The sequence below is a fragment of the Talpa occidentalis genome, unplaced genomic scaffold (genome assembly GCF_014898055.3).
Source record: "Talpa occidentalis isolate TD23 unplaced genomic scaffold, MPIMG_talOcc4v2.1 talOcc4.13, whole genome shotgun sequence".
In the NCBI taxonomy this organism is placed as follows: Eukaryota; Metazoa; Chordata; class Mammalia; order Eulipotyphla; family Talpidae; genus Talpa; species Talpa occidentalis.
In genome coordinates this window covers 29,146,794-29,164,637 of record NW_023601322.1, presented here as the reverse complement: position 1 = coordinate 29,164,637, position 17,844 = coordinate 29,146,794, and the positions used below count along the sequence as shown (strand labels likewise).

The 17,844-nt window shown below is 43.7% G+C and overlaps 1 protein-coding gene across 1 annotated transcript in view; it reads left to right on the top strand.

The window, feature by feature from the left end:
• The window catches only part of MOCOS (molybdenum cofactor sulfurase), a 46,383-nt gene that overhangs the window by 12,085 nt on the left and 16,454 nt on the right, over nt 1-17,844 (top strand). Inside the window, 6 exon segments of the mRNA XM_037508641.2 lie at nt 3,403-3,479; nt 4,092-4,291; nt 8,476-8,592; nt 10,324-10,782; nt 14,166-14,331; nt 17,745-17,823. Coding sequence (XP_037364538.1) covers nt 3,403-3,479; nt 4,092-4,291; nt 8,476-8,592; nt 10,324-10,782; nt 14,166-14,331; nt 17,745-17,823 — 1,098 coding nt within the window.

Below are 17,844 nucleotides of genomic sequence, written 5' to 3'. Positions count from 1 at the left end.
GGAGAGGTCTGCTGCATCATGCGGGTTGCTCCCTGGCCAGGGATCAAACTCGTGCTGCAATGGCTGTGGATAGCGTCATAGGTTGCGTCTCAACCCCTGTGCCACCAGGGAGGCCCTGGTAGATTTATTTATTTATTTTAAATTTAAATTTTACTTTTATATTCCCCATACAATTACAACCCCTTTATTTTGACCCCAATCCCTCCTTTCCCCGCCCCCCACACCCCCCATAGAGTGTCTCTGGTTCATAGTTGTTTGTTGATTTTGATATTTTCTTTCTTATAGTTATTCTCTTTCCTGGTCCCTTATTTAAGTTTTCTAGATTCCTGCTGTGAGTGAGACTATCTGGTAGATTTATTTTTAGTAGTTTGAGAAGCCTCCATAATTTCCATAGCGGCTGGACCAGTCTGCATTCCCATGTACACTCCTTTTGCTCCACATCCTCACCAGCACTTGTTATCTTTTTATATGGGCCATTGTGACAGGTGTGAGACCATAGCTCATTGTGTTTCGATTTGCATTTCCCTGATGATAAGTGATGATGAACATTTTTTCATGTGTCTGTTAGTCATTTGTCTTTCTTCTTTGGAGTATCTCTTTGGCTCTTCTGTCCATTTTTTGATTGGGTTATTCATTTTATTTTTGTTGAGTTCTTTGTCAATCTTGGATATCAGCCCCTTGTCAGATGTATGATATGCAAACATTTTCTCCCATTTAGTAGGGTGTATTTTTATTTTAATGTTCATTTCTTTTGCTGTGCAGAAGCTTTTTAGTTCGATGTTGTTCCATTTGTTTATATTCTCTTTTGTTTCTCTTTCTTTTGGAGACAAACCCACAAAGACATCACTGAAGCCAATGTTGTGGAGTGTTTCGCTTACATTTTCTTCTATATGTATTTTATGGTTTCCAAGTCTCTAATCCATTTTGAGTTAATTTTGGTATATGGTGTGAGATAGTGGTCTAGTTTCATTCTTTTTTTTTAATCTTTTTTTTAAAATTTATTTATTATTTACTTATTTATACAAGCACTGGGTACAGTCAGAAGCGCGGGAGGGTGAGAGAATTCACCAGAGCCAGAGCAGGGAGCAGAGCAGGCAGAAGGACCAAAGTACACTGCTGAGGGAGCAGCAGGCAGCAGGAGAGGTCTGCGCACCATGTGGGACCCTCCTCTGGTGGCCGGGGAGCAGCTGGGGATCAAACCGGCGCTGCAGAGGCTGCTGGCAGCTTCGCAACCCCGCGTTCAACCGCTGCGCCACCGGGGAGGCCCTAGTTTCATTCTTTTGCATGTGGCTGTCTAATTTTCCCAACACTATTTTTTTTGAGACAGTAATTTATTTTATATATTTTTACATCATTTTTCATTTTTGCACAATGTATGCATTTTCATCTTCGTTATAGTCCCCATACAATTCCCACCCCCCTTATTTTGACCATAATCTTGCCAACACTATTTATTAAACAGTCTTTCCTCTCTCCAATGTATATTCTTGGTTTCTTTGTTGTAGGTTAACTTTACATATAATTGTGAGTTTATTTTGGCTCTAAATTCTATTCCATTGGTGGTGTGTCTATTTTTATTCTAGTACCATACTGTTTTGATCACTATAGCTTTGTAATATAATTTGAAGTCTTGATGTATGATTCCGCTGTTCCTTTTTGTCTGGATTGCTGTGGCTATTAGGGCCTTTTGTGGTTCCATATGAATTTCAGTAACGTTTGCTCTATTTTTTTGAAGAATGCCATTGAAACTTGATAAGGATTGCATTAAATCTCTATATTGCTTTGGGTAAAATGACCTTTTTAATAATATAAATTCTTCCATTCCATGGACAGGGAATACATGTCTTTCTTTGTGACTTCTATTTCTTTGAACAATGTCTTACAGTTTTCATTGTACAGGTCCTTCACCTCCTTCTTAAGTTTACTCATAGGTATTTAATTCTTTTTGATGTGATTGTAAAAGGGATTTTCTTCAGTCCTCTTTCTTTGGTTTCAGGTGGGTGCTTTACAGCAGGTGCTGCACTAAGATTCCCAGAATGCAGATTGTATTTGCTTCAAAGTCTAATTTTCCTTTTGTCAACTTAGGACTAGATCTTAAGAGATTTAATACTAACCCAAATGTTTATTGACTATGCTCTTGGACCTTATTTTTTAATCTTTTCTATTTTGTAACCCAAATAAGATACATTCTTGATGGAAACCACAAGACCTCCCTTTCCCAAGGAATCTATTACTTATTGACTAATAAATGTCTATTATTATTGATCAGTTAATAACAAGTCATCATTGGCTAATACTGTTTAATTTATTAAAGATTAAAATTATTTGTTAATTCATCAGTGATTAATCAACTAATAATTGATTATCTTTAATTCTATGTCTATTAATTGCCATTAGTAATACTGTAGTAACAGTATCTTGAACAAATCTTATCCCTAGAGTATTAAAATACAAAGAGAAATATTTCCATTATAAGCTTTAACCTGGATAAGGCTGTTTATCACCATTCTTGTGCTTCGGAAGCATCTTAGATGCTTCTGAAACTTCTTCACTATCTCCCCTCTTCCCCCTTACCCTTCCAGCAGCCAGGGAGGTCTTGTCAAAGCCTGAGTCCATCCTGTCCATCCTCTGTTCAGAGCCCTGGAGGCCCTTTTCTCATCCAGTGCTGCGTTCTCTGACTTGATCTACCAGTTCTGAAACCTGGGCACTTTCCTTTGAGTACTTGACGCATAGGCTTTGGAAGCACCTGAGGAGCGCCTAATGCCCGAGTCCTGACAGCTTTGAAAGTAAAAGTGTAAGACAAATCAGTCATTCATTGCTTTTACCTTTGCCCTGGCAGGTGTGGCGGTACATACGGACTTGGTCAGGTTGAAGCATGACTTGGGGGAGAGAGAGGAATGGCTGCAAGCAACCGCGGGGCTACAGAACACCCCACGGCGGGTCTGTGCTACTGCCCGCGAGGCCAGACCCACGCAAGACCCCAGGCGGCCGCGCACCTGCCTTAGACTGGTTAAGAGCCTCACAGCAGCGGCCATTGATCACACTGATTGGTTGCAGTGAGGGTAGTGCCCTCTTGCGGTCGAGGACAGCATTTCAAGAGCCCACAGCACTTTGAGGTTTTATCAAGTCTGCGGTCTTCCTAGAGGCAAGGCAGGATTTCTCAAGGTGGTCAAGACAGTTAGGATCTTTTATCATCTCTGCGGCCCATTCTGAGAAAACTGCTGAGCGATCAGAGCCAGATGCAGGCCTGTATGTGTAGAACTCTTTGTCTTGAAAGGGAGCACGATAGGGGATGGTATTGATAGATTATGGCTAAGTCTAGGTTCAAAACCTGGTTACATACTCAAAACACACATGGAGGTCCTGGCCATACCTTGACCTTGTTCCTTCCTGTGGTTGCAGGTTCGAAGATGGCACCATCTCCTTCCTTGATGTGATAGCACTTAAACATGGATTTGATGCCCTTCAGCATCTCACAGGTCAGTGGACATTTCTATACATCTGTATTTTCCTTTAACCATCAAAAGGTCTAAAGTACTTGAATGTTTAAGTAACATTATTTAAAAAAAAGAGGATGGCTAGAATTCCTATGGGAAGATTCCACAGAGACCACAATGGCAAACTGTTGTTCAATACCAAGGACAATGTCTAGTCTGTGTGCATTTGCAATATAATATTTACCTGTATTTAAAATCATTACTATAGGGAGCCTCCCCCGGGGCAAGGGGATGGGATGCAACCCATGAAGCTATTGGTAGCCACTGCAGCACCAGTTCGATCCCTGGCCAGGGAGCAACCCACATGGTGCAGCAGACCTCTCCTGACTCGCCTGTTGCTCCCCTCAGCAGTATATTTCAGTCAGTCAGCCTGTTCTGTTCCCCACTCTGTCTCTGGTGAATCCTCTCACCCCTGCACCTCTGGCCTGTACTCCAGCTCTTGTATGAGTAAATAAACAAATCTTTAAAAAAAATAAAATCATTACTATAAAGTTCAGGATTAGCAATTATCATGATCTTGTTTTCTTAAAAACAAGTGAGTGAATTTTACATGAAGTTTATGACTCTCATTGATGTTTCATAATTGTTTTTGAGGTGGAATGGAGCATATAAGGCAGCACACCTTTACCTTGACGAAGTATACCTACGCCGCCCTGTCTGCTCTCCGGTACCCCAATGGAGCCCCTGTTGTGCGAATTTACAGTGATTCAGAGTTCAGCAGCCCGGAGGTTCATGGTCCAATCATCAATTTTAATGTGCTTGATGACAATGGGACCATCATTGGCTACTCCCAGGTGGGTTTTCTTTTCACCTTGCTGACCTGTCCACAACAGAATCTCTCCTCTGTAACTCTGCAGCCTTCCTGAGTCCTGAAGTTTGCAATGAAAGCCTCTGGTGTCCTTGCAGGACTATGAGAAAGCCCTTACTCCATGGGCGCTACTGCTGGCCCTAGGGAAGGCACTCTTTGCTCTTATTCACATCCAGTTCTAAGGAACATGCCTATTTAGTTCTTCAGCCCTCATTCTGCAGTCATGAGTGGTCAGTTTCAGATGGGGAAAAAGTCTATTCACTGATAGCAGTAGATGGGGAGAGCTGACAGCTTCCTAGCAAGGGAAGACATCCCAAAATGATGTAGACAGAAAAACAGTGTAGACAGAACACCACATCTGTGGTCATTTCATGCACAAACAGGTGGGTGGACCCAGTAATACCATAATACCCTTGGTATTATGTAAAATCATAGGCCTGCTGACATCATTTGTTTGCTTGCTCTGAATTGAAAGGACTTGGTAGATTGGTTGTAAAATATATCCTTTGTATGTGTTTTCCCTTGGAAGCTATGCAAATAGTGGTTTGCAGACTGGGAAATTGCTTGAGATCTTCCATAATTGACTAAGCTGCTCACATTCCATTCCGTAAGAAAGTTCAGAGTTGTACCAAGAGCTCAGAAATGGTGGTGGCAGGTGATCACCAATTGGAGTGTTACCGACTGGTCATAGGAAAAAACCTTCCCAGAGTGTTGGGAGGGAGCAGATCTGATTGTCAGATAAGTTCGGAAGATAGTGCTCATCTTTTCCTGAAAACCACCATTGCCATTCACCTTATTAAGCCTTGAATTTCTCAAGCAAAATCCCTTTCTCAAGGAACCATGTTTCCCCGCATCTTCTGTGTACCCATAAACTTCCTGAGGAACAAACAAGAGAAATATTCTCCTGGGGGAAATGTCAGTTCTCACCAGTAATGAGGGGTGATGCTCTACAAACACAGGTGTCCCTTAATTGTGCACACCCCCCCTTAGCTATACACCTGCAGAAGAGGCCTAGACATTGCTCAGGAGTGTGCAATTAAAAAATTTTTTTTGAGTGGGGAAGGTTGGAAAACGCAAGGGAGACAAAAGGTTTGCCTTCTAAAATATAATTGGAGAAATAAATTTCTTTTTTTTAAAGATTAATTAATTTATGCATACAAGAGCTGGGGTATAGGCCAGAGATGCGGGGAGGTGAGAGGAGTCACCAGATACAGAGTGGGGAGCAGAACAGGTAGAGCTACTGACTCACCCACTGCTGAGGGGAGCAGTGGGTGAGTCAGGAGAGGTCTGCTGCACCATGTGGGTTAGCTCCCTGGCCAGGGATCAAACCTAGTCTGGAGTGGCTGCTAATAGCTTCTTTAACCCCTAGTGCCACCAGGGAGATCCCATAAGTTTCATTTTTGAACCTAAATAAGTTTGATTTTCTGAGAGGGTTGGATGGGGCAACAAGTGAAATGCAATAAGCTATGGCAGGCAGAGTGGGGAAAGAATTCCTCATTAGCCCTGAGCACCCTCAAAGAGAAGGAATCTCCCAGGCAGAGAACTGCCTGTCCATGTGCCTGACTGAGCTCACCAAGGACACAGGACACATTTCTCCCTTTGTATGTTTGCAGAAGCTCCTTGCATGAGTGGAATCTGGGGCTACTTCATGGTGTGGGAGTTCTACAGGGATTTGGGAGGACTTTGGAAAAATAATATGGCATCATAGTTGGGTGTGGTTGTTTCTTTTCCAAAGGATGTGTGAAAGAATTTCTCCTTCTAGGTGAAGGCTCTAGGTTCTTTTTTTAAAAAAAGATTTATTTATTTATGCATACAAGAGCTGGGGTACAGACCAGAGATGTGGGGGGTGAAAGGATTCACTAAAGACAGAGCAGGGAACAGAACAGGCAGACTGACTGAAGTACACTGCTGAGGGGAGCAGTGGGTGAGTCAGGAGAAGTCTGCTGAGCCATGTAGGTAGCAACCTCGCTGGCCGGGGGATCGAACTCATGTTGCAGAGGCTACAGAGGTTGCGACAGCTTCATAGGTTGCGTCTTAACAACTGTGCCACTAGGGAGGCCCCAGCTCTATTGTTTCTGATACCCAGGACTCCTAATTTCATTCTCCCCTCTGGCGGGAGTCACTCTACACTGTGGTTAAGAGTGTGACTTCAAATTCTGACTGCCCTCTTGCTGTGAAGTTGGGCAAGTAAACTTAAAACTTACCAAGGATAACAGTGTCTCCTGCTGACAGTGCTGTGATGAGGCTTGAATGAGATGCAGTACAGGCCCCCTTAACCCAGGGCAAGTATGGAGCAAGTGTTCCGTAAACACTGAGCACAGAGGCTCCTGGCTGGGAGGCTGCCTATGGTCAGGCCCGTTCTCACGTGCTCATCTCCTGCAACAGCCCCTTCCCTCACCTGGCTGGGCACAGGCCATACCCGTGTGTGGTTCTGCAGGGCCAAGGGTGAAAAGGAGCCTGGGTCCTGAGGGGAAATTAGGAAGAAGAGTATAAGTGTGGCCGGAGCAGCAACTCTTCTGGAATCTCTGTGGGTTTGTGACTCTCAGTAAAATGTCATCGAAGGTGATGGTTTGTGAGTCTAAGTCTGAAAAGACCCCCAATGTCAGCATTGTTCCCTGGGGCGCTCACTTTTGGAGCCTTGGGTGACTGTTTGAAGTTCTACCTTGAAACTGCCATCCTGAGTGGAAACCAGTCACAGGCACTGGGGTGGCCATCCATTGTGAGTCCTCCTGCCAGGGGCCCAGGCCCCCGTGAGTAAGTGAGTCTCCAGGTGATTCCCACCAGCTCTCACTCCAAGACTTAGAGTCTTCCTGATGAAACTTGGGAAATCATGGAACAGCATTTCTGTGACCTTCCTGAATTCCTGACCCTCTGTAGCTGTGAGTGCAATAAAATGGTGATTATTTTATTCCACTAAATTTAGGAGGTTTGTTTCCCAGCAGTGGTAACTGCAAGATGGATACGGGGTAGGTTGGGGGAGAAGGGTAGTGTGGTAGGTAGATTTCTAATACATCTTGGCAGGAATTGGGGTGCAGGAAGTAAAGAGGGCTTCTCTAGGAAAGGAAACTACTGGACTCTGAAGATAGGGTTGGCCAGATCTAGTGGTGCTGCAAGGTTGTACCTCAGAGAGCCAGGAAATCCCTGAAATTTGTTAGTTGGCTTCCCTATCACTGAGCTGTCAGCCAAGGGTGAAGGAGCAGAGTTGCTTTCCTCAGTTCAACACAGAGAATGGCTTCTTCTCACTCTGACAGTCCAGAGGAGATGGCTGAAGTGAATTCAGCCTGGTCTTCACAAGTGTGTGGAGGAGGCACCATTGTTTCCTCATGCCCAGCAGGAAGCCGGGCTGGCTGCATGGTGACCTTTGGGCAGCAGAGGGCACCACACTCCTCATGGCTGCTTCTGGCCACCCGGAATGTGACTTCCCAGGGAGAAAAGTTTCCAAGGCTTACCTGCCAGGCATGGTGTTGCTTTCCTGAGTTTAGCCTTCTGGGTTTAGCCTCCTGGGCTAAGAGGAGAGGAACTCTTTCAGGGGGTGTCCTGCCTCTCTTGGAATCCCCCATTCCCTCCCTCTGCCCCGAGGTGAGGCTTTTCACTTCAGTGTACTGCCTGTTTTGAACCATTTGATAAGAATAGTTAGAGTAGCAAAGGCCTTTGGGGGAATGGAGGCCTTGCCCCACAGCTGGAGATGATGGACAAATATCTCCGTGGGCAGCCCTACCTTTGAGCCTTGAGCGAGTGAGGATCCTTTCTCCCAACAGCGGTTTTGCGATTCTTCTCAACATTCACGACACGATGGAAGCAAATGGGTAGTGTGCAGTGTCCACACAGCAGTGCTTGCAGCCTGGGGCTCTGCTGCCCCGCAGCCATGGCCCACCTGCTCTCAGTTCCATTCTTCTCACTCTGGCTTGAAACGTGGTCTTTTCACTGGGAACTTGGCCTGACTTGGTATTTTCTCAAGCATATGCCTATAATCCAACTGCCTAAGTTCTGCCTCTCAGTAACATTTTATACAATGTGCTTTGTAGCATTGCAGAGCAAAACTCCAGGTTCACATCTTCATTTTATTGTTAAGAAAGAGGTTAAAATGTTAATCTGAAACTCCTCCCAGGAAGGGAGGCAAACTGGACAGTCCTAACACTGGTTCCATGTCATGTCATGTTAAACCCTCAGGTGGATAAAATGGCCAGTCTTTACAACATCCAAGTGCGAACTGGCTGCTTCTGTAACACCGGGGCCTGCCAGAGGCACCTGGGAATAAGCAACGATGATATCAAGAAGAATCTTCAGGTTAGTACATGTGGTCCCAACACTGGTCAGCGAGAACCAGTGGTGATGCCGCCAACTCCACTCAGGCCTGTCGGGTGAGGGCTGGTTCTGTGGGCCCGTATCTCTGCGCCATCTGTGATGTGCAGGGGGGAAGGAGTCTACTGAAATGGAACACCTTCAAGAGGGTGTCTCTGTGGCAGTCAATTTTTACTTTAAGAACACAAATGTAAAGCAGGAGAAGAGTTTTATTATTTCTATAATAAACTATTTTTTTCTTTATTGAGATCACATTGGTTTACAGCACTGTATATGACTTAGTTGAACAGGATCACATTCGATGAATGTGTCCACACCACCCCTACCACCAGAGCATCCATCGCCTTTACCTTTGGCCATTGGACACCATCTCTACTTTGTCCCCACTCCATCCCCCCTCCTCTTGTAGAAGCCTCAATAGAAGGAGAGTTGTAACAGGGGGCTGGCAAATGTGGGATGTGCTCATACATACATAGGACCTGTAACTGGTTCTTCCCCACTGGTAACATTTCCATGCTAGAGCTGGCTTATCTCTAGACAGGATGAGGAGAGGAACTCTTTCAGGGGGTGTCCTGCCTCTCTTGGAATCCCCCATTCCCTCCCTCTGCCCCGAGGTGAGGCTTTTCACTTCAGTGTACTGCCTGTTTTGAACCATTTGATAAGAATAGTTAGAGTAGCAAAGAGTCTGTATTTATTCCTGAATAGTTTCTAACTTGAGTTTCATTTTGGTTTCCACTAAATACTGTATATGCTGGACTCCAGTTAACCATTAGCAAGTGAACGTGCTAAATCAAACAAAACCAGCTTTTAGTCTGTAAGAACAAATTAGTGGTTTCCAGAAGGGAAGGAGAAGAGCAGTAGGTAAGTCAAGTGAAAGGGTCACGTGTATGCTGATGGATAGAAGCTGGAATTCTGGTGGTGAACATAAGGTAGTATATACAAATATTGATTTAAAAGACTGTACACATGAAGCCTTTACAATGCTACAAACCAATATTGGTTTGTTTAAAAAGAAAATAAAGAGAGAGGCTTAGAAAACAAACAAAGCTCCAGATATAATCTTTGATCCTGTGGAAGGCCTGGGGCTCTGTCTCTTGGGGTAACTGATCTGGTTCCAGCTCTGGGATAGGTGGGGGACCAAGGAGTGCCCTATACCAGCTCTGGGCTTAGGGAGGCTTGGAGGCCAGATCCTCCTATCTTTACCTCCTCCTGGCGGGGCACTTGTGCTGCCTTTGCCTTCGTGATGGCTTTGGGCCACCATGGAACATCCATGTGTGTCTTGCCTCTTATCAAGGAGTAATTCTCGGGTCTCCTTTCATTTCTGAGAGAGGCTAAAGGGAGTTGGCAGCATGTGTTGCTCCTGCCTCAGCCCTGGGCAAATCAGGACGCAGACCTCTTCATGCATCTGAAACACTGGTCTATCTTTGGACCCCTCTGTAGGTCAACACCATGCCCAGGTCTGGGTAATTGCTTTCCATGAAGTATTTCCTCTAAATTTTTTAATGACCTCATTAGATTGGTACTCACCTCAATGTACAGAGGAGCAAAGTGAGGTCCAGGAAGTGACCGTTGTCCTCGTGGAACTCATCTCAGTCACACAGCACATAGCAAGGGGGCAGTTCTGTTTTCCTGGGTTAATTTTGTTTTATAAAATTGTTTCCAACTTACCCATGGGAAGTGAGTCACTCTGGCTGACTTGTTTCCCTTTTATTCTAGGCTGGTCACGTCTGTGGAGATGAAGTGGATCTGATCGATGGAAAGCCCACAGGGTCTGTGAGGATTTCATTTGGATACATGTCTACACTGGAGGATGCCCAGGCCTTTCTCAGGTTCATCATAGCAACCCGACTGTGCCCATCCCATGGCCAGTCTCTCCTACAGGTCACCCCCAGGGAGGCTGGAGCCCCACAAGCCGAGGATAAGGCTGGGAACATATCTGCCACTGTGGACGGATCTAGTCCCTCATTTCAGGAAGACACCCCCACATACTCCCAGGTTTGGAACAACCCGCCCACTACTGTGGATGTGGTGGGTTTGCACCCACCTCTGTCTGAGGCTGTCAGAACCCAGGAGACTCCTTCAGAGAAAGCTCCAGGAGTCCCAGATAAGGTCCTCGGGACACACATCATCACCAACATTTATCTCTACCCCATCAAATCTTGTGCTGCATTTGAGGTAAGGGTTTTAATGGCAACAGAGACTTCGTCTTTTTTAAAAATTTACTTTAAAATACTATTTTGATAAAGTGGAAAAAAGTGCAGTGAAGAAAAATATGAAAAAAATCAAAATCTTATTCAGAGTATTATGACATACACTTGATCTTAGCCAAAAGACAGAGAAGTGATAGTACTGTGACATGAAGAACCATTTTAATTTTACCTTTCTTGGTTTGGGATGACTTTTGAATGTGTCTCTGCTAATGGGGACCTCTGAGAAGACTTTATTTCTGCGTGGTGAACACCTTGTTACTGTGATGAAGCAAGGAAGGCTGGGAAAAGAGCAGGTCAGCAGAGGAAGTGGGAGGTCATTGTTGCACACATAAGTTCTGGGTGCTTGTGAGTTTGTGGAGTAGGCAGATGCCTGTGTGAGTCTGCTACTTGTAATGCCTGTGAAAAACTGGCTCCCCTTATCCTCAGTGAATCCTTCTTTGCTCAACTTCCTTATGTAACCAGAATCTCACCTGCCCAGCTGAAAGCTCCATCTATACATCTCCAGTGTCTCTCTCTCTTTACACATACTTACTGGCTGAAAGCGTGGCTAAGACAAAGAGGAAAAGGAAGTAGGTAAATTAAATTTTTAGGTGACACATAAGATGATAGAAAACTATAGTCATGTTCTAACAAAAACTATCCAGAACTGTGAGGGGCTCTGAGATTTTTGTCTTCATCAAATTCAGTTAGCTTTTGTACTTGTAAGCTAACAGACTAGCTTGTCATAGTCTCATGGATGCTGCAAAACCATAAGACTCCTGTATCTAGAGAGAGGTCTTTGTTACTCATAACACAGCAGGCAGCATTTGTGTTAGTTCCCTTTGCTCCCAAGTCCAAGATGGGGTACAGAGGGGCCCAGGTGAATGCCATGCACAAGCTGAGGAACCCCTAGCTCAGGAACCTGATTCTTATAACAGGCTGCCAGTAAGCCTGCTAGGAGAAGACATTGTCTTTATAATATGGGTCTGTAAGCAAGTCTGCCTCCCACTCCAGAGGGCTTAGCAACTGTTTCCTATGCAAACATCCCTGATAAGACCATCTGGAACAAAAGGGCAGTTGATGCCTCTGCTCGGTTAAAATAGACTTGTGGAAAGATAAGAGAACCATGGAGAATTGCTTGTAGTAATAGATTGTCTTCTAAAGTGATTTCTTGTTCAAAACATGTTTCCTACCATAATTTAATGGTACTTTCTGAGCTTACCTTTTATGGTCATTATGACTTGTGGAAGTTTCTGGGCTTACTACCTAGTGTGGCTTATCTAAAGCATAATATTGCTGAGCTCTTATGCTGTACCAACAGAAGCAGCCATAACCTATGGAGAGAAGTTATTTGATACATAGGAACAATGAAGAGAGGAGATAAAGGGATTAGCCTCCATGGCTCATTTGCTATATTTTAGTTGTTTTATTTCATATTTCATTTTAGATTTCAGTCAATCATATGAGAACTGATAATAATTTACCTTTTATATATGACAAAGCCAAGACTTTGGAAGTTAAGTAAATTGTTTAAAATGAATGACTGACTGAGGAGGGACTTAAACCCAGATTTTTCAGTCTCCAAAGCCCCTGCCCCTGCACTACCACATTTCTGCTTCCTAGATACAAGGTGCCCCTTGCCTGAGCTAAGCTTATCTTTTCTTTCTTCCTCCTTGAGTTCTGAGCCTTTCCTTGTGCTCTGCAGCAACTCTGCTTCACTTTCCCTGGTGCCTCCACCTTCCCTGAGGTCCCCCACTGGAAGACTCACCCCAAAGTGCCCCTAGATTAAACACTGCTTCTCTTTCTTCATTACCCTCAACTGGAGTGTTCAGTTTCCTTCGGGTAGATGAAATGAGCACTCAGAATGGTGATCTCCTAAATATTTCAAAATTTGGGTCTTTCCCCTATACCCTTCTTCAGCAGACAGCTGGCTCCAGAAGAGCCCTCATCTGTGGGGCCTCTGTAGTTGTGCTCTGCTGCTGGTTGCTAGAGATTAACCTCGGACCAATCTCCTGCAAAGACTTGGTCAGATTTTATTGACATTTGCTTCATTTTTGCCTAGAGTCTTTTTTCTGCTCCAGGATCCCATCCAGGATGTCAGAGTACATTTAACTGTCTTGTCCTCTTATGATTTTTGGGGCTGTTCCAGTTTCTTAGACTTCCTTTATTTTTGATAACCTTGATGTTGGTTGGGCTAGAATGTTATAGAATGTTCCTCAATTTGGGTTTGACTGATGTTTTTCTCAGGATTAGACTGGTGGGATTCTTAGGAGGAAGCCCATAGAGGAAAGGCATTATTCTCATTATCTCGTGTAAGGTTACATCCTGTTAACACGACTTATCATCATTGATGTTAACCCAGATCACCTGGGTGAGATAGTACTTGCCAGTTTTCTTCCCTGGAAAGTCTCTTTCCCAACTGTGTTTTGGGGAAGCAAGTTGCTACATGTAATCCGCACCGAAGAGTATGGTTATGCGCCACCTGTATCTACATCAACTACTTGGGATTCTTCTATATAGGAAATTTGATTTTTCTCCCTATCTATATGCATGTAAGCATGTATGTATGTATATAGGTATTTATGTTAGTTTGGCCTCATGGACATTTAGTTTCTATTTATGGATTATAGTCCAATACTACAGTATTAATAATTTTGCTCAAATTGTTTCCATTTTGACCACTTTCAGTTGACTCCTGCATCCCTTGGACACATGCTCATCATTTGGTCATCTGAAAATTTCCTTACTCTTTTTGCACTACAAGGTGCTCCTGGCTTATCTTGTATAGTCCTTCACCTAGCCCTGGAATCAGACATTTCTCCAAGGAGTCCCAGTTCTTATTGAAGAATGGTATTAGAATAAAAGGTCTGGGCATTGGATATGTTTGTATGTTTGCAGAAATGTGAAGGAAATTTAAACACATTGAAAGTGAATCAACTCAGTGACCTTTATAGTGTGGCCCTAATTAATGCAAGAAATATGTCCATGTCTGTGCAGGGAGCTACCGATGTGGTAGGATACACAGAAAGCAGGAACCATGAAGACCGGTGGGGAGGCAGCTGAGAGACATATCTGTGCTTGGACTCTGAATGTTGTACCTTGCACACACATTACCCATTTAAAAAGCAGGTTGAAGTAGGAAAGGGTGAAAAATGAATCTGGAAGGTGAATGAAGGTTCCTAGATCCCACACTGTCTCCTCTGAATGGTCCTTTTCATTCTGCTTTATTCTTTTTTTCCTTCCTTTGTTCCTCCAAGAGTGTGTGCTGAATTGGTGAAGTCATCTGTGTTTGTGCAGTCCTTGTGTTAACAACGTTAAGATTGTTTTTGAAGAGCCTTGGCCTAAAATATATTTTCCCTTTTTCTTTAGGTAAAGACCAGTTGGCCTATAGGAAATCAGGGACTGTTGTATGATCGGAACTGGATGGTTGTGAACCACAATGGCATTTGCCTGAGTCAGAAGCAGGAGCCCCGACTCTGCCTGATCCAGCCTTTCATTGACTTGCAGCAAAAGATCATGGTCATCAAAGCCCAGGGTATGAAAACTTGATTGGTGTGTACAAAGCAGCAATGCAGAGTAGCCTTTGTATTCATATGAAAGTAAAACAATAGTGTGTCCCCTACCAAATATTAAAATAATTCTAAAGTAAGTGAAATGATGTCTAGCAGAGATTAAAATTTGTTCCCCCAGTTTTGAGAAATTTCTGGGTAAAGATCTGACAGTCATTTCAGAAAACAGAGAAATAATAGATTTTGATATTAGATGATGTCTTTTTACCTACATTCCTTTTATTTTTTCACTCATCATAAAATGTACTGCAAACTTTCATTCTTCCTTGTTGTTTGCTTTTTATGAAATATCTAACATATAAAACTATCTATACATAAAGTATAGACTAACTCTGTCCCATGGAACTTTTACGATGATGGGAGAGTTCAATACCTACCTTGTACAGCTTGGTAGCCACCACGTGTGGCTACAGGGCACTTAACTTGTGACTAGTGGGCCACAGGAATGAAATTTACAATTTAATTTAATTTTAATTAATTTTAAACACTTCTTGTGGCTAGTGACTCCAGTGTTGGATAGCACAGGTATAGAGAGCAATATAATACATAATGACAGCATCGAATTTTAACTCATCTTAACATGTGGCCCTATTTGTTTCAGATTCCTCCTTTTCCTCCCTTCCCCCACCCCCAATCCCCTGCCCTTTCATCTCTCATCTTTCTTCTTTTAAGAATACACTAGGGCCTCCCTGGTGGCGTGAGGGGTTAAACACCATACCATGAAGCAATCTGCAGCCTCTGTAGCATGAGTTTGAAACCCACATGGCGCAGCTGACCTCTCTTGTCTCACCCGCTGCTCCCCTCAGCAGTGTGTTTCACTCAGTCTGCCTGTTCTGCTCCCTGCTCTGTCTGTGGTGAATCCTCTCACCCCCCGCATCTCTGGCCTTTACCTCAGCTTTTCTATGCATAAATAAATAAATCTTTTTAAAAAAAGAATAAACATCCATGAATTTTTTTTAAAATAAATTTTATTTTTATATTCCCCATACAATTACAATCCCCTTATTTTGACCCCAATCCCTACCCTCCCGCCCCCCACCCCCCATAGAGTGTCTCTGGTTCATAGTTTTTTGTTGATTTTGATTTTCACTTTCTTATAGTTATTCATTTTCCTGGTCCCTTATTTAAGTTTTCTAGATTCCTGCTATGAGTGAGACCATCCGGTATTTTTCTTTTTCTTTTTGGCTTATTTTGCTGAGCATGATCCCTTCCAGCGCCATCCATGTTGCTGCAAATTGCATGTATTTATCTTTTTTGAATGCTGAGTAATATTCCATGGTGTATATGTACCACATCTTCTTGATCCAGTCATCTATTTTTGGGCATTTGGGTTAAACATCCATGAATTTTGTTGGGGGGAGAGTTGAGTTCAACATATATAAAAATCCCAGATTTTTTTTTTTGCCTTAAAATGATGCCTGACATGACCCTTTTTTAAATTTTATATATATTTTTACATCGTTCTTCATTTTTTTTCACAATGTATGCTTTCTCATCTCCGTTATAGTCCCCATGAAATTCCCACCACCAATTCACCTGTGTGCCATCACCATAGTCCCTTGTGCTCTGCCCACCCCTGTTTTGATCCTACTCCCTTCTACCCCCTTGCAGAACTGACATGACCCTTTATAAGGCAAGCGGGGGCCAGAGACCCTGAGTGATTCACCTAGAGACTCCAGTAAGGGCAGAAAGAGTCTGAGAATAGCTCTCCTACCAGCTGCTGATGGCACATTTGTGCCCTGGTGCTTGTCCTCATACTGTCTATCCCTGCTCAGCCATGGTTACCACATCATAACCAATGTCAAGCTCATTTTACTGTTCTCTCCTCTGGGTGCATACCTGGCATTTATCATTCTTCCATATACATCCTTTGACACAGCAACATCTATAACCACTCAGTACAGCATATTCCTTCTGTAAATTTCTGAAACATTCGGATCAATTCCTCTTCTGGCCTTCCCCATACAAGGACAGGGCTGTGGAACTGGCTATTCATGTGTAAGATGCAGAGAAGCAGGGGAATAGTTCATGGAATAGCTGTGACACAAATTGTGGCTTCACTGACTTTGCTGTAGTGAAAGGTCTGTGGTGATGGGCACAGGTCTGGGCAGCAGGTGTGATCTGAAACTCCCGGAATAGATGGACCAGAGTGCTGTGCTGTGCTGTGTGTGATGAAGCAGGACCGGGATGAGAAGCGATGCAGGTGGGACTGACATGTGGTTGCCTGAGGGACAGGTGGGGTCCTGACTGGTAGCAGTGCTGAGAGAGCTGGAGGGCACAGGTGGGTCACACGGGAGGAGGTCCTGCTTCTGGTGTCCACAGAGAAGGGGCCTCCACAAATTCTGTTGAGGGTCTAGACTTCATGCCTTTCCCCAAACTTTTAATGACTCACAGTAGATAAGGTATACAGAATAGCAGGGACCTCCGCAATTTCAGCTTTTATCATATGTCTTTCTTTCCTAAATAGGATTGGATCAGTTTCCTTTAGTTTTGCCTACATATTTCACTCTAATCTTTAAAAAGTGAATATCACTTTTGCTGGGAAGTGGGTACATGAGTATTATTATTCTTCAGACTGTTACTCTGGGGGCCTCCCTAGTGGCACAAGGGGTTAAAGACACAGCACTATTAAGCTATTGCTGGCCACTGCAGCATTATTTCAATCCTGGCCTGCCAGGGAGCTGACCCACATGGCGCAGTGGACCTCTCCTGTCTCGCCCCCTGTTCCCCTCAGCAGTGTATTTCTCTAGATCTGCCTGTTCTTCTCCCCATTCTGTCTCTGATGAATCCTCTCACCCCCTGCTCCTCTGGCTTGTACCCCAGCTCTTGTATGCATAAATAAATTAAAAAAAATAAACTGTCACTATGAATGTTATATACTTCTTTAGATGTATGGTACATATGTCATACTGTTAGCTTTGTTGTGAGAATGATGATTGATGCAGGAGTTTAATTTGATGCTGACTCCTAGGGGCTACTGAGAATTGACAGTCTACACTGATATTTTTACAGATGGGCCTTCACTCCTGCCTGCCCATTTCTAGGATTTATGAGAGCTTAGGGAGCAATGACTTCAGGAATTGTAATCATCAGGAGGTAGAGAAATCTTTCATAGGAACTTATGGTATTCCAGGTACTATAGACGTGACAGCTCTGGGGCAGGAGCCTCCATGAGAAAGTGTCTGGATGCCTGGACGTTTGTGGGACTGATAATGATGAAGAGAATCTCTGTGTTGAAAAAAGAGCTCTGAGACCCAGTCAGTTATTTGATTCACCCAATTTTCAGAGTCATTAAAATTCTTAAATATTTCACAATCATGAACAACATCGTTGTTCTGTGTACATGATGTTAATTTTTTCTCTCACTTTTGTTCATTAGGGATGGAGCCTATAAAGGTGCCTCTTGAGGATAGCAATGAACCAACTCAGATTTGCCAGAGCAAGGTCTGTGCGGACAGGTGAGACTGCAGCAGGTGACG